Raw genomic sequence first — 12,710 nt, forward strand, 5'->3', positions numbered from 1 at the left:
CGACAGAGCGAATCCTATGCGTGTGAATTGAAGGGCACAATTGTGCTATGAAGTGAATAGCCCTGTTCTAGGCGCTTCCAGAATCTACTAGTCCAGCAGCTCTCAAACTTCTCAGCTGTAATTACAATTGCACAATTTTATAGTTTTTCTCATTGCATACTTATAGGAGTATCTCAGATATATGCATGTGTTTGTGCATTGACTCTCCGCTGCTCGTATACGTACATGGTACATATGTGTAGACGCAATTATTGTTTCGTTTATGTAGATACATAATGATTGATCTATGGATGTGAATTCACGTCACTGCTTAGCATCGGCTTAGAGACGATAGAATCGCTCAGTGCTGCTAACATTCGTTACGGTATTTAATTTTAATATTGCACATGATTAATCTCTTCTTTTAAACGAAAGTCCATTTAATTAGACAGTAAAATTATTTTAATTGAACTAAAACCATTTTTTAAGCTACACAAAACATTTATTTTTTTTTTTATGAAAATCTAGTATACCTGCTTGCGCAGTACGAATTTTTGGCTTCATTAATCGTCCAAGCCATATTTTCTCTGTTATGTTTAAATTTATTGCATAAATTATGAAAAAAATAAAATGTTTATCTACCTAGTTGTTATTGTTAAACATGTTATTAGGAAAAAATGTCCTAGGATAATAAAGTGTAAACCACAATATACACTTGAACATTATCAACTTTTAAATAACTATGTTTGTAATTTATGTGAAATATCTTTTGATACTTTTCTTTATTTTTTATTTTTCATGTATAAAAAATATTCATTGAAAAATAATTGTAATTTGTAAAAAGACTTTTAAATATTAAAAAAATAAAATATTAAAAAAAGCTTTAAAAAAGGGCCTTTTTTGATTTTTAAAGTTTTGTGAACAAGTTTTTACAAGTATCTAAGGCAACGTACCAAAACGTATAGTGTGTTCACTCTTGCCAAATTATTCTCGAGAGATACCAACGTTACTTTTATTTTACCTTGAACCCTGTATGTATCATACATTGTTTATTGCATGACGTTATCTAACCTTCCGAAGTCTTTTGCTAATTTAACACGAGAATAACGACCAGTATTCACTTTAAAAATTTCAGATATTTCATCCTCTGTTAAAACTTGATTATGCTTCTTTTGTAGATGCGTCCTAAGCCTGTAAATGGTAACATTTAGAATTTAATTTATATTTTAAAAATATTACAAACAGAAACCTACTTTATTCGCTTCGTACAGCCATAATCACATGTTGGGCATGTATATGGCATGCCAGTATGTTTATAGGAGTGAGTTCTTAAATCATCTACACGATTATACTCTTTGCCACATACATTACATCTTCGCTTGATACCAGCATGTCGCTGCAGATGATAATTTAGCAATGCTTTATTTCGAAAACGTTGTTCACATAAATGACAGCCATATGGCTTTTCTCCAGTATGTACCCGCATATGAACCTGAAGTTGATTTGGACGTACAAATCGCCTATTACATACATTACACACAAATTTACCATCGAAATGTGCTTTCTTATGATAAGAAAGTAGTGTGCAAGTTTTATATGAATTTCCGCATATATCACAGGAATATTTACGCTCTGAGGTATGCACACGGGCTATATGAGTTTGCAAGTAATGTTCATAAACTTCTTTTTGGCATATTGGACATTCTTTCCGCGGGGGGTTTTCTTTTCCATGAATTTTTTGTTCATGCAAACGCACAGATTTTTGCCTAATAAATTCACGAGCTATAAATATTTAAAATTATGTATGTATAAAAATTAAGTAAAAAATGCGTTATGCACTCACGACAGTATGCACATATATATTTCGTAGGCTTACATTCAGCTAAACCGCCGCTACTACTTAAATTTGATTTCAAAATTGTTATTGATGAATTATGTTTACGCTTTAGATGTTCCTTGTAAGTATTCACTTTTCTAAAACTCATCGGACATACGAGACAATAAAATCGATGTTCCTGTATGTGATCAGCCAACTCATAAATTGATGAGAACGCCTTTTGACACCGTTCACATTGAAATGGAACATCTTCGCCACGTTCAAGTACACGCAAGCGAGGAAAATATTTTAAATAAACACTCGTGTGATTTTTTTGTAAATGTTTGGCGAGTACACCCTTTTTCATAAGCTCCGAGTTGCTACACCAAGGGCAGCACATATTAATATCAGTATCGTGTACGAGTTGTTTATGCATTTCCATATCTACTTGTAATTCAAATACTTTCGAGCATTTATGACATAAAATTGTATCTGTGTACAAAAAATTAATATCCCTATATTTTTATAAAAGTTCAAAGGAATTGATATTACCTTTATGCAGCTCGAAAACATGCTTCTTCAAGTCATTTTTTTGAATACACTTGTACTCACAGCTGTCACAGTTATAATGTTTCTTACGTTTAGTTTCATATTTACTACAATTTTCTTCTTTATCATCATCAAGTTCATCTTCACAGGAGTCCTCGAATTTATTGTAACTAAGTTCTACTTGCACTTTCTCTTTCACAATGCGTGATTTACGTCGACTTTTCCTCATAGCAGAAGCGCTTTGCAAACAATCTTCTGATATCGTAGACGCTGAAGCAACTGCAGAGGTAACAGGATTACCCTAATAAGAACAGGGAGTTTACGTTTGATTAATTTAAATCGTTAGTAACTGTAGTTAGCACCTCTCTAGATCGCCTACTCGATTTGATTGCCAATGAATACTCCTTGTTTGTTGAGACAGATAGTGGATCCAATGCAGCGCCTTTGGAGTCCTAATAAACATATGTATTAATTAGAACTAATTTTTTGTTGTCAAATATATGCATAGAAAGTAAGCTGCGGCTGTTTGTACATGGCCGTATTAAGTATACTCCATACACCGAGCTTTCTTGCATGGCCAGGTTTGAATGCAGTGAAGATTTGTGAGCGAGTGGATACGGAGTTGTTGTTGTTGTTGTAGCAGTGTGCTTCGCCCCATCCAATAGGCGCGACCGATTACAAATTGTCATGTTGTTGTTGTTGTTGTTGTAGCGATAAGGTTGCTCCCCGAAGGCTTTAGGGAGTGTTATCGATGTGATGGTCCTTTGCCGGATACAAATCCGGTACGCTCCGGTACCATAGCACTATTAAGGTGCTAGCCCGACCATCTCAGGAACGATTTATGTGGCCACATTAAACCTTCAGGCCATTCCCTCCCTCCCTACCCCCAAGTTCCATGAGGAGCTTGGGGTCGCCAGAGCCTCGTCTGTTAGTGAAACAGGATTCGCCGCGGATAGGTGAGGTTGACAATTGGGTTTGGAGAAGCTATATATTGCGCTGGCAACCTGAAAGGTTGCGCTACACAGCCCCTTGAATCTGGTATTTTAGTCGCCTCTTACGACAGGCATACCTACCGCGGGTATATTCTGATCCCCCAACCCACTGGGGTTACAAATTGTCAATATCCTCTATCCCAGCGGGTTAGAGAGCCAGAGTATACCCGCCGTAGGTATGCCTGTCGTAAGAGGCGACTAAAATTTGTATTTGTATTTATTACCAGATTCAAGGGGCTGTGTAGCACAACCCTTCTGGTTGCCAGCACAATATGTAGCTTCTCCAAACCCAATTGTCAACCTCATCTATCCGCGGCGAATCCTGTTTCACTAAGAGGCTCCCCAAGCTCCTTATGGAACTTGGGGGGTGGGGAAGGAGGGATGGCCTGAAGGTTTAATGTGGCCATATAAATCGTACCCGAGATGGTCGGGCTAGCACCTTAATGAGGCTGTGTTACCGGAGCGTACCGGATCTGTATCCGGCAAAGGACCATCACATAGATAACACTCCCCAAAGCCTTCAAGGAGTAACCTTATCGCTACAACAACAACAGCAACAATCAATATCCTCTAACGAGAGTGCAAACTTCCAGTTTCAACAGGGGTCCAACCATAGTGAGAGGGCGTTGGTTCCATATTACAATTGAAGAGATGGTTGGTGTCATGTGGGGACACATTGCAAGCAGGACATATATTATGTGTGTCGGGGTTTTATTTTGGATAGGTAAGAGTTTAACCTGTAACAGTTCCCAGATGGAAATTGAGCTAGAGTGACGCGCGTATCCCTGGGCAGAGTGCGTTCCTCTTCTGCGAGTTCTTAGTATTTTTCTTTAGGAACTGAATTCGCCGGGCAGTTCCTGGCATAGAGGTCCGACGTCTGTTTGTGTATATCACTTTTTTGCTTCATACGGCTGTGTTCGCAGGTGCCGTATTTCCTCATAATGCTTACGGAGATGACCCCTTAAGCCACTGAGAGGTGTGGCCCCATCAATCAGAAGCAGGTTGCTGGGTATTCAACAGAAACTGTTTGTTCAGCATTTCATTTCTCTCCCTAATGGGAGCACTCTCGCCTCATTGTGTATGTGGTGGTCTGGGCAGTGTTTTGGAAATATCTCGCATACTTTGCAAAATATAACGCACGTTTTATTGAAAACTTACGTATGTAACGCAAAAATTTACGTTCTTTCGGAAACTGCAGTTTTATATATTAATACAGCTTCATTACAATAATTAAAAAACCCACGATGTCCCTAGTTTTTATTCCGAGGATTATATTATGCATGGAAACATTATAATCAATAAAAATTTTGATTTACATCTGCTTCATACGAGCGAAATGTAGGTTTGTATAGTAGTTGCTGCTGTTACTGCGAAGCACTGCTACATCAACAATAACCACTAAAAATTTCTCCAAAGATTGAGGGGGTATTGCATACGTGGGTAGTCCTTAGCCGGAGATGAACCCAGTACGCTACAGGACTAGCACATTCCGGCGCGACTTTGTTTACCCTACCCGTTGTAGTATTATCTTCTTGAATATAGTCATGTGCAAAGGCTCTTTCCACAAATCATCTGTTTACCTACCTGTGTCATATCAAAATATCGATGATCATCAATAAATGTAGCGGCTTCAATATCCTAAAAAAAAGTTTATTTGATTTGGTTGATATTCATAGAACCATCGTACCTCTAGGACTTCAGGCTGGCCTTCTTCTTTGCTTCTTAATGCCAAAACCATTTTCAGTTCTTGATCTGACCTATGCGCCTTTTGTCTAAAAAGGTAAGCCTGTTGTAAACTTTGAACACAATTCACACATAATATATTCGGAAGTCCATCTTCGCTTGTTGCTTTTAGCTGTGTGCAATCATTAAAGTAATCATACAAGGTTTTCCCATCAGTGGGATCTACGATACTCATGTCCGTTGTTTTTTCGCAACGAAACCTACAGGCACGGCACAGCAACATTAGTTCCTTCATATTAGTTTTGTTTTCAATAATAATATGCTGGCAACTGCTTTAATAGTTTAGAACGATCAAATATCTTCTAGTAAAAGGCAATTTATTATATTTTTGTATGGAGCAATTGTACGAACTGTTAAATTAGTTTATTAATTTAATAGAGATGAAATCGGATGGGCCACATCAATCGAAAAGGTATCGGAGCCATAGTGTACCTATATCGGAGAACACTATGATCGGAGCTCGAAATACGTATTCCGTCACAACAAATCACACAGCCAAGATTGCGCATTGCGCATGTAAACAAAAGATCAGCTTTTTTTTATGGGCAATTCTTAAGTAATTTTCCTTTTGTTTATTTCTCTCTTTCTTTCATTCGCTCAAGCAGTCAAGTGTGACGTAGTTCTAGAAAAAACCAAGAGCTATAGGAAAATTACGTAAAAATTGCCCATAAAAAACAGCTGATCCTTTGTTTACATGCGCAATGCTCAATCTTGTGAGAGTGATTTGTGGTTGTGTGCACTCATTCTCTTAGATAAATTCATAATAAGATAATCCAATGTAAACAATTGTGAATGAATTTCCGATAAGAAGCAAATAAATTTTGTACCATTGTTTAGTATATAGTTTGGCAGCTTAAGTAGAGGTTATGTTGCGAATAGAGTGGAAGGCAGTGGACTAGGCAGTCGAATGTCATATAATGAAGGAATGGTGTTCGGAGTTTTTTCAAAGTTAAAAAAAAAAATGAGAAAAGCTTTAATATAAATAAAACTATTGCTTTAATAACAACAAAAACGCCATATATATTCTGTATACATTAATTGGCAAGGATTATCTCACTTTAAAATTTGAATTAAATAATCTAAAGTGTTTTTTTGAAACTGAGTCGAGAACTGTGCGTGTGAATGTGCGAATTTTCTCCGATCAGCTGTTAGTTGCGCTACTTAGTAAAATTTACAATGTTTTGTACACAACGCTGAAAGTTTTGCGCATTGTTTTGCGAGCTGGAAAATTTATTTAAGCAATCATATTTGTTTGTAAAAAGCCGTAGCATAATTCAATGAGGGCAGATACAATAAACAAAGGACTATCGCTAATCCACAATATACAAACAAATTTACGTAGTAGTGTTTTCATACGGTGAAGAATTTTAGCAAAAAAAAAAAAAAAAAAATCAAACGACCAACGCAGACATCAACGAGAGGAAATAATTTTAATAAAATGGCAAACAGCGATATCTCCAGCTCCAATGAGCGCCATTATTATGCAAAACTTGAAGCTATAAAGGATATACGCGATAAAACTATTGCTCTAGAGAAATTGAAGATGAAAATTATAAAGGAAGTAAAAATCAGCGATGATGAAGAGAAATGTCTAGATGAATATCGCAAAGAAATGGAACATCTGCTGGAGGAAAAAATGTCCCACGTTGAAGAATTGCGCCAAATACATGCAGATATAAATGACATGGAAAATATAATAAAACAAACAAAAGAAAATCAAACCCGATCCGTTGACATGGCTAATCGTGTGTATGAAGAATACTTGGCACTAAAATATCAAATCGACCATATGCGTCGCGACTATTTGGGCCTGAGTCCGCTACGTGATTTACATGAAGAAGAAGGTAGTCCCATCTCAAAGGATCGCTTTCAACAAACAAACTTTTTGAAAGTAAGCGCAGCAGCTGCTGTTCAACCTACGTCATTGGCGCGTCCCCATCCGAGGCATCCACTTATTCCAGAGGCTACAGTTACAGCATTGGCGCCTACAGGAGGAGGGGGTGGACCCACTGGTGGTCATGCTTTCATGCCACCAGCTCCACCAGGTAGTGGACCAGCTGTAGCAGCAGCTGCTGCTGCGGCAGCTGCAGTTCGTTTGGGTAAAGGCGACTTCTCTGCACCGCCACCACCACCACCACCTTCTTCGCGTTTACAACAAACACCATCAATTGGTATCGGGCATCATCCTTCATTTCGTTCAGATTTCAATGTCAATCTACGTCAACAACCACCACCAATGAAATCATGTCTCTCATGTCATCAACAGATTCATCGAAACGCTCCAATCTGTCCCTTGTGCAAGGCTAAGTCACGTTCACGTAATCCTAAGAAACCTAAAAAGAAAAATAATTAAGCAGGTTAGTGTAAATGCATGGTATAAATCGTGGTATAAATATTATATTTATACCATGGTGTAAATGTAATAAAGTTGGCATCGTACTTAAAACGAACGGACCATTTTCAATATCAGTGGTTACATAAAAATTTATCAATTTGCTGAAACAATTAAGTGCATGGATATATGTATATTTTTTGAGTTTTTACCAACTATACTACATTTTCCTGTCAAAAAAATTATAATTTTCGTTTGGTCCTAACGACCATGCATCACCGAAAACGCTGGTAGGAGCATAGAAATCCAAGTAGACGAAGTTCCGGAACAACGCTCCCCTGATACCAGAATTTAAGCACTACATATTATACAACAACTTTTTTTTTTTTAATTGGCTGTCACTGCTCAGGACTTTGAAGTCTCTCTATTACCTCAAATACACTCCCAATACGGTATTGGTACCGAATTAGAGACCCCTTGTGTGTAAAGCGGCTTTGAATATTATCATAATAACCCTTCCTGGTGTAAGGCGCGACTGAAGTCCACAGACTTAAAAGTTTCGTTGTAGTAATATAAAATCGAGATGGCTGAGCTTGTACTTATTTGAAAATAGTTAATGGCAAATAAATAAACGCATATTAGTTTATAAAATATTTTGCGAAAAAGATAAGCAACGCAAGTTCAGGACGGACAAGACGGCTGTTTCGATTAAATCATATATGTCTAGTTGCGAAAAGAAACGGATCAGGAAAGGCGCCAGCGGGCGTAATTTCCCAGGTAGTTATTGCAATGCACCCAGACAAACGCTATTTCTAAAACAAACGCCAACAGATCAGAACGAAAAATGACACTGATGATGGCGCAACTGGGGATCCAAGGGGTTGTGTAGCGCAATATATAGCTTCTCCAGAGCGGCGAATCCCGTTTCACTAACAGACGAGGCTCTGGCGACCCCAAGCTCCTCATGGAACTTGGGGGTGGGGAGGGAGGGATGGCCTGAAGGTTCAATGTGGCCATATATCGTTCCCGAGATGGTCGGGCCAGCACCTTAATGGTGCTGTGTTACCGGAGCGTATCGGATCTGTATCAGACAAAGGACCATCACATCGATAACACTACCCAAACCCTTCGGGGAGTAACCTAATCGCTACAACAACAACAACATGGCGCAACTGCAAACCAAATTTGACAAGGAATGACGGAAAATCGTTCCAATATATTGCATATACCATTACGATGCTAGTCCGACCATCTCGGGAACGATTTATGTGGCCACATTAAAGCTTCAAGCCATCCCGACCTCCCCACCTCCAAGTTCCCTGAGGAGTTCGGGGTCGCCAAAGCCTCGTCTATTAGTGAAACAGGATTCGCCACGGATAGGTCAGGTTGACAATTGGGTTTGGAGAAGCTATATATTGCGCTGGTAACCTGAAGGGTTGCGCTACACAGCCCCTTGAATCTGGTATTTTAGTCGCCTCTTCCGACAGGCATACCTACCGCGGGTAAATAAATAAATATTTTAAGCCCCTAACCCGCTTGGTGGAAAAATGTCACCCTCGATGCTCGCAATTCATACTACGGCTTTGTTAAGCCTATTCATCCCAGCAGAACTTCTAGAAATAACGAAATATTTTAGAAAATGTGTTATGCGTTTTAGGCGAACTAAAAAATTTTGTCGCATGAAAATAACCAAGATTAATTTAAGTCAGTCATTGAATAATTAAGGGTATTAATTTCAACGCTTATATATACGAAATGTTTAAACTTAAGCATTCACATACACTGTTATATAATGCACCTTATTAAAAATTTGTATATCCTTGTGTCAACACAAAACAATTAACGCACCAAAATAACAAACCCACAAAGAAGGTCTAATGACTAAAATTACAGACTTTTTCCTGCCTCAGTCAGCCACACAAATTGATCAGTAAAACCCACCAATGGTTCTGAATGAACACACAGCACATACACATAACTAAATATACACAAGCATCAATTTTAACAATAGGGCTGACTACATTCACGACGGCGGTGTAGCCGCCACATCTGTCATATTTTTACACATGTTCTTATGAGCGTCGCTATTTTCGGCGCGACAGAGCAGCACGACAATCAATTACGACAGCTCTTGTAGCCATATTAAACCGAATTCTATTTTTGGGAAGCGACAGGAGTGGCGTCCTTTTTATTTTGCCAATAAAAACGTAAATAGAAGTAAATAACAGATAATAAAAGCTAAAATCATTCTTTTGGGCGTTTTTAAAACAAATATTTTTTTCGAAATTTTTTCCTACTGTATGCTGTAATTTATATTGGTGGCTGGCGCTTTCAAAGTAATCAAGAAGCCAATGCTTGGCTATGGTTGTCGTCAAGCCTTGCTTTATTGTGGTTGTGGTCTGTAGACGCCGTGTTGAATGTGGGCCTGAATTAGGGCTGATACCTGTTCATGTACCTACGAACTATAAATACAGGACAAACGACAACAACAGATCAGAACCATTGTGAATGATGACATCATTCACAATGATCAGAACTAAAATTGATAGTGATGATGGCACAACGCCGAAACCGGTTTGTCTCGAAACCAAATTTGACAAGGGTTGACGGAAAATCGTTACCTGTCGGAAAATCAACAAAACAAAATAAGTCAGTTTATTTGAAGAATTGTGAGTTCATACAAATGGGGAATGTTTGAAAAGGCCACAACAGTAAACAGTCTCGATCACCTGTTAAGTCGCTGTTTGCACAGGGAAGATCCACAGGACGGTTGGAGTTTAAAGTCAAATTACTAAGCAGAAATACTATTCACTACATTGGGAATTTTGTAGTAATTTTGTAGATATGTTAAGTAAAAATATGTCTATGACAATGACGCAATCAAACCAGAGGGAAGTCAATAGTACTACAATAAACATGTGGAATAAGAATGACAGTGATAGTGAGAGAAAGACGTCGATAAGAGCAAGAGCGGGAGGTTAATTTAGGTTAGGTTGAACTGGCCGGTCCATGAGGACCTCACATAGACTGATTGAGTCCGTAGTATTACCAGAAGTTTGTTTTAACGACCAAACTGAAAAACCCTATCAAAAACCAGGACCTATGTTATAAAATAACTCCGTCCTCTTGGCAAATACTAGAGGCTTCCTAGGACTTAAGTCACTTGCTGCTTCTAGATCTGACAGCTGTATCACTCCTAATAGCTGGAGTCTTAGCCTGGCAGAGCAGAGCACGATCACAGAACGTTCTCGATCGTTTCCTACTCCAACCCGCACTTCCTACATCTGCTATCACTGACCAAGCCTAATTTAAAGGCATGTGACGCCAGAAGGCAGTGTCCAGTCAGAAACCATGTCATGAGTCTACGGTCCTCTCTTTTTAATGATAGAAGCAACTTTGTTAGTCTAAGGTTGTAAGATCTACACATAATCTTCGACACTTTACAGCCCCGCACTTGAACCCACGCCTTTCCCGCTTGGTCGATCATGTGCACCTCTCGCCTTCGCTTAATCTCGCCCAGTCTAATTGGGACGTCTACGGAGCAAGCTTCAAGAGAAGCGCCCTTTTTAGCTAGTTCGTCCGCTTTTTCATTCTTATCTATTCCCATATGCCCTGGGACCCAATATAGATGTATGCTTCTCCCTGTCCCGATTCTCTCCAGAGACTGCTTACACTCTAACACGCATTTATATGCTGTGCTATGCGAGATTATTGCCTTAAAGGGAAAAGTAAGAGGAATAGTAGAAAGATTTACAGAATCATGAATGAGCCGATTAAGGTTAGCTTTGAAAAAACAGGGGGGGGAGGGTGAGGAAATAAGAGAGGGAGGGGATTAGACAGAGGGCAGGCAAGTGGACAGATAGAAAAAGTCAGAAAAATGTCTGTCGGGTTTGATCATGCGACTGGATCGGTATATATTTTTACACCAGCTATCTCTTTTTGCTCAATGAGCCTACCCCAACGCTTGGTTTACATAGATAAATTTCGAGTCTTGGGACAATGAACCGTCAATCCAGAGTTTATTCAGTTCCGTTGACTAAAACTTCCATTTCCTCTCAGGAAAAGGAATAAAACCCCTCAAAAAAGGAAATACGGACCAAGGTGCGTTACTTCATATTTCAGAAAAGCATTGTTGTAGTATTTTTGAATGATACTGGAAAGAATCAATGCTGATCAGATAAGTCAAGAAGCAACACTTATATTTATGAGGGCGACTATTGTCATATGTGACTCCATTTTGTAATATTGACTTCATCGGTCTGCTTTATGGCATCATGGTCTATGACCATGGCGGTTTGGCGCTCTTATAGCTCAAGAAACCTAACTAACATAATCGGCGTAAACGAATTTCCATACAACTTGTAAAAGTTTTTTTATGAGCTCGAACCCTTATTATGTTTTTCTAACATACATATATGTATTTTTAGTTTTGAATACCATTATTTTTTTACTAGGACTCGGTTTTTCAGTGCGAGTTTAAACCCCTGTTAAAGTTGACTAGAGTTTAACCTTGCCACTTTGTTCGATAACATCAAATTTTACTGCTCATCTCATCTTAAGCGGCGGAAGTGGTAGCGTTAAACTCTAGTTAACTTTAACTGCAGTTTAAACTCGCACTGAAAAACCGGGCCATACTATTTATTTGGTTTGGTACGCTTAATAAAATCTTATCTGGTTATATAATTTAACCTCAGTTTAAAAAGACTACATGGATTGAAACAATTTTTATTATTAGTGACATTTTTTGGCTACATAATAGTAAAAAAAATTATGTCATAAGGTCCGATTTCTTTATTTCTGTTTAACACCAATACAAATACAAAATACACCAATCTCCAGTTTATTTAACAGAAAACCGAACTATTGCTGCGAAAAACTGGTCAGGTAGCCGGAGATGGGAAAACGTTCTTAAGTATCAAAATTTAAAATTAAATATGTTCTTCAATCTTAAGATTAAATTAAATATTAAGCTCAATTATTAATATCAAGCTCAAATGTATGTCAAATAAAGTTTTTGTGGTAAGATTTTCCCATTCGTACTGTATTGCTTGACTGAAACTTCATAAAACATATGTATAAATTTGTACGACATTTTTTAAAATAAAACATCAATCGGTATTAAACTAATGTTATAATTTTTTTTTTTCAAATTGCATTACTTTTTCCAAGCTGGTCCCTTCGTTCGGGTTGTTGTTGTTGTTGTTGTTGTAGCAATGCTCGCCCCACCCAATAGGCGCGACCGATCACAAATTGTCATCAATATCCTCTAACGGGAGTCCAAGGAAACTTGCCGTTTCAA

The 12,710-nt window shown here is 38.2% G+C and overlaps 3 protein-coding genes across 6 annotated transcripts in view; 1 reads left to right on the plus strand and 2 right to left on the minus strand.

Moving 5' to 3' along the window:
- Window positions 1-724: 724 nt before the first annotated feature.
- LOC137249055 (gastrula zinc finger protein XlCGF58.1-like) lies at window positions 725-5,643 on the minus strand. 3 transcript variants are annotated; one of them, XM_067780180.1, is made up of 7 exons: window positions 5,024-5,643; window positions 4,921-4,974; window positions 2,707-2,796; window positions 2,348-2,645; window positions 1,856-2,287; window positions 1,233-1,761; window positions 725-1,170 (listed from the first exon to the last, which is right to left on the minus strand). In XM_067780180.1, exons 1-7 carry the CDS (start codon window positions 5,312-5,314, stop codon window positions 1,029-1,031), a joined length of 1,836 nt encoding a protein of 611 aa, XP_067636281.1. In that variant the 5' UTR covers window positions 5,315-5,643; the 3' UTR covers window positions 725-1,028. The 3 variants fall into 3 exon arrangements, with proteins under 3 accessions (XP_067636281.1, XP_067636280.1, XP_067636282.1); XM_067780179.1 differs by having other exon boundaries at window positions 1,823-2,287; window positions 5,024-5,640; XM_067780181.1 differs by lacking the exon at window positions 725-1,170 and having other exon boundaries at window positions 1,279-1,471; window positions 1,528-1,761; window positions 1,823-2,287; window positions 5,024-5,641.
- A 596-nt stretch (window positions 5,644-6,239) lies between these two features.
- On the plus strand, window positions 6,240-12,538 carry LOC137250974 (zinc finger C4H2 domain-containing protein). 2 transcript variants are annotated; one of them, XM_067784776.1, is made up of 2 exons: window positions 6,240-7,436; window positions 12,251-12,538. In XM_067784776.1, the coding sequence occupies exon 1, from the start codon at window positions 6,518-6,520 to the stop codon at window positions 7,430-7,432; it is 915 nt and encodes a 304-aa protein (XP_067640877.1). In that variant the 5' UTR covers window positions 6,240-6,517; the 3' UTR covers window positions 7,433-7,436; window positions 12,251-12,538. The 2 variants fall into 2 exon arrangements, with proteins under 2 accessions (XP_067640877.1, XP_067640876.1); XM_067784775.1 differs by having other exon boundaries at window positions 6,241-7,436; window positions 12,263-12,538.
- Window positions 6,289-12,710, minus strand: part of LOC137250971 (zinc finger protein 709-like) — a 96,659-nt gene continuing 90,237 nt past the window's right edge. Inside the window, exon 6 of the transcript XR_010953130.1 lies at window positions 6,289-7,412. The gene's annotated coding sequence lies outside the window, so the exon portion shown is untranslated. The remainder of the gene's footprint in view (window positions 7,413-12,710) is intronic.

The sequence above is a fragment of the Eurosta solidaginis genome, chromosome 4 (genome assembly GCF_040869045.1).
Source record: "Eurosta solidaginis isolate ZX-2024a chromosome 4, ASM4086904v1, whole genome shotgun sequence".
Lineage (NCBI taxonomy): Eukaryota > Metazoa > Arthropoda > Insecta > Diptera > Tephritidae > Eurosta > Eurosta solidaginis.

Bases quoted from the DNA above. Each gene is read 5' to 3' on its own strand.
- LOC137249055 (XM_067780179.1), bottom strand. From the start codon at position 5,314: ATGAAGGAACTAATGTTGCTGTGCCGTGCCTGTAGGTTTCGTTGCGAA. The intron at 2,646-2,706 runs GTGCTAACTACA...TGTTCTTATTAG, and splicing joins CGAGTAGGCGATCTAGAGAG to GGTAATCCTGTTACCTCTGC. The intron at 1,171-1,232 runs GTAGGTTTCTGT...TACCATTTACAG, and splicing joins GGCTGTACGAAGCGAATAAA to GCTTAGGACGCATCTACAAA.
- LOC137250974 (XM_067784776.1), top strand. From the start codon at position 6,518: ATGGCAAACAGCGATATCTCCAGCTCCAATGAGCGCCATTATTATGCA.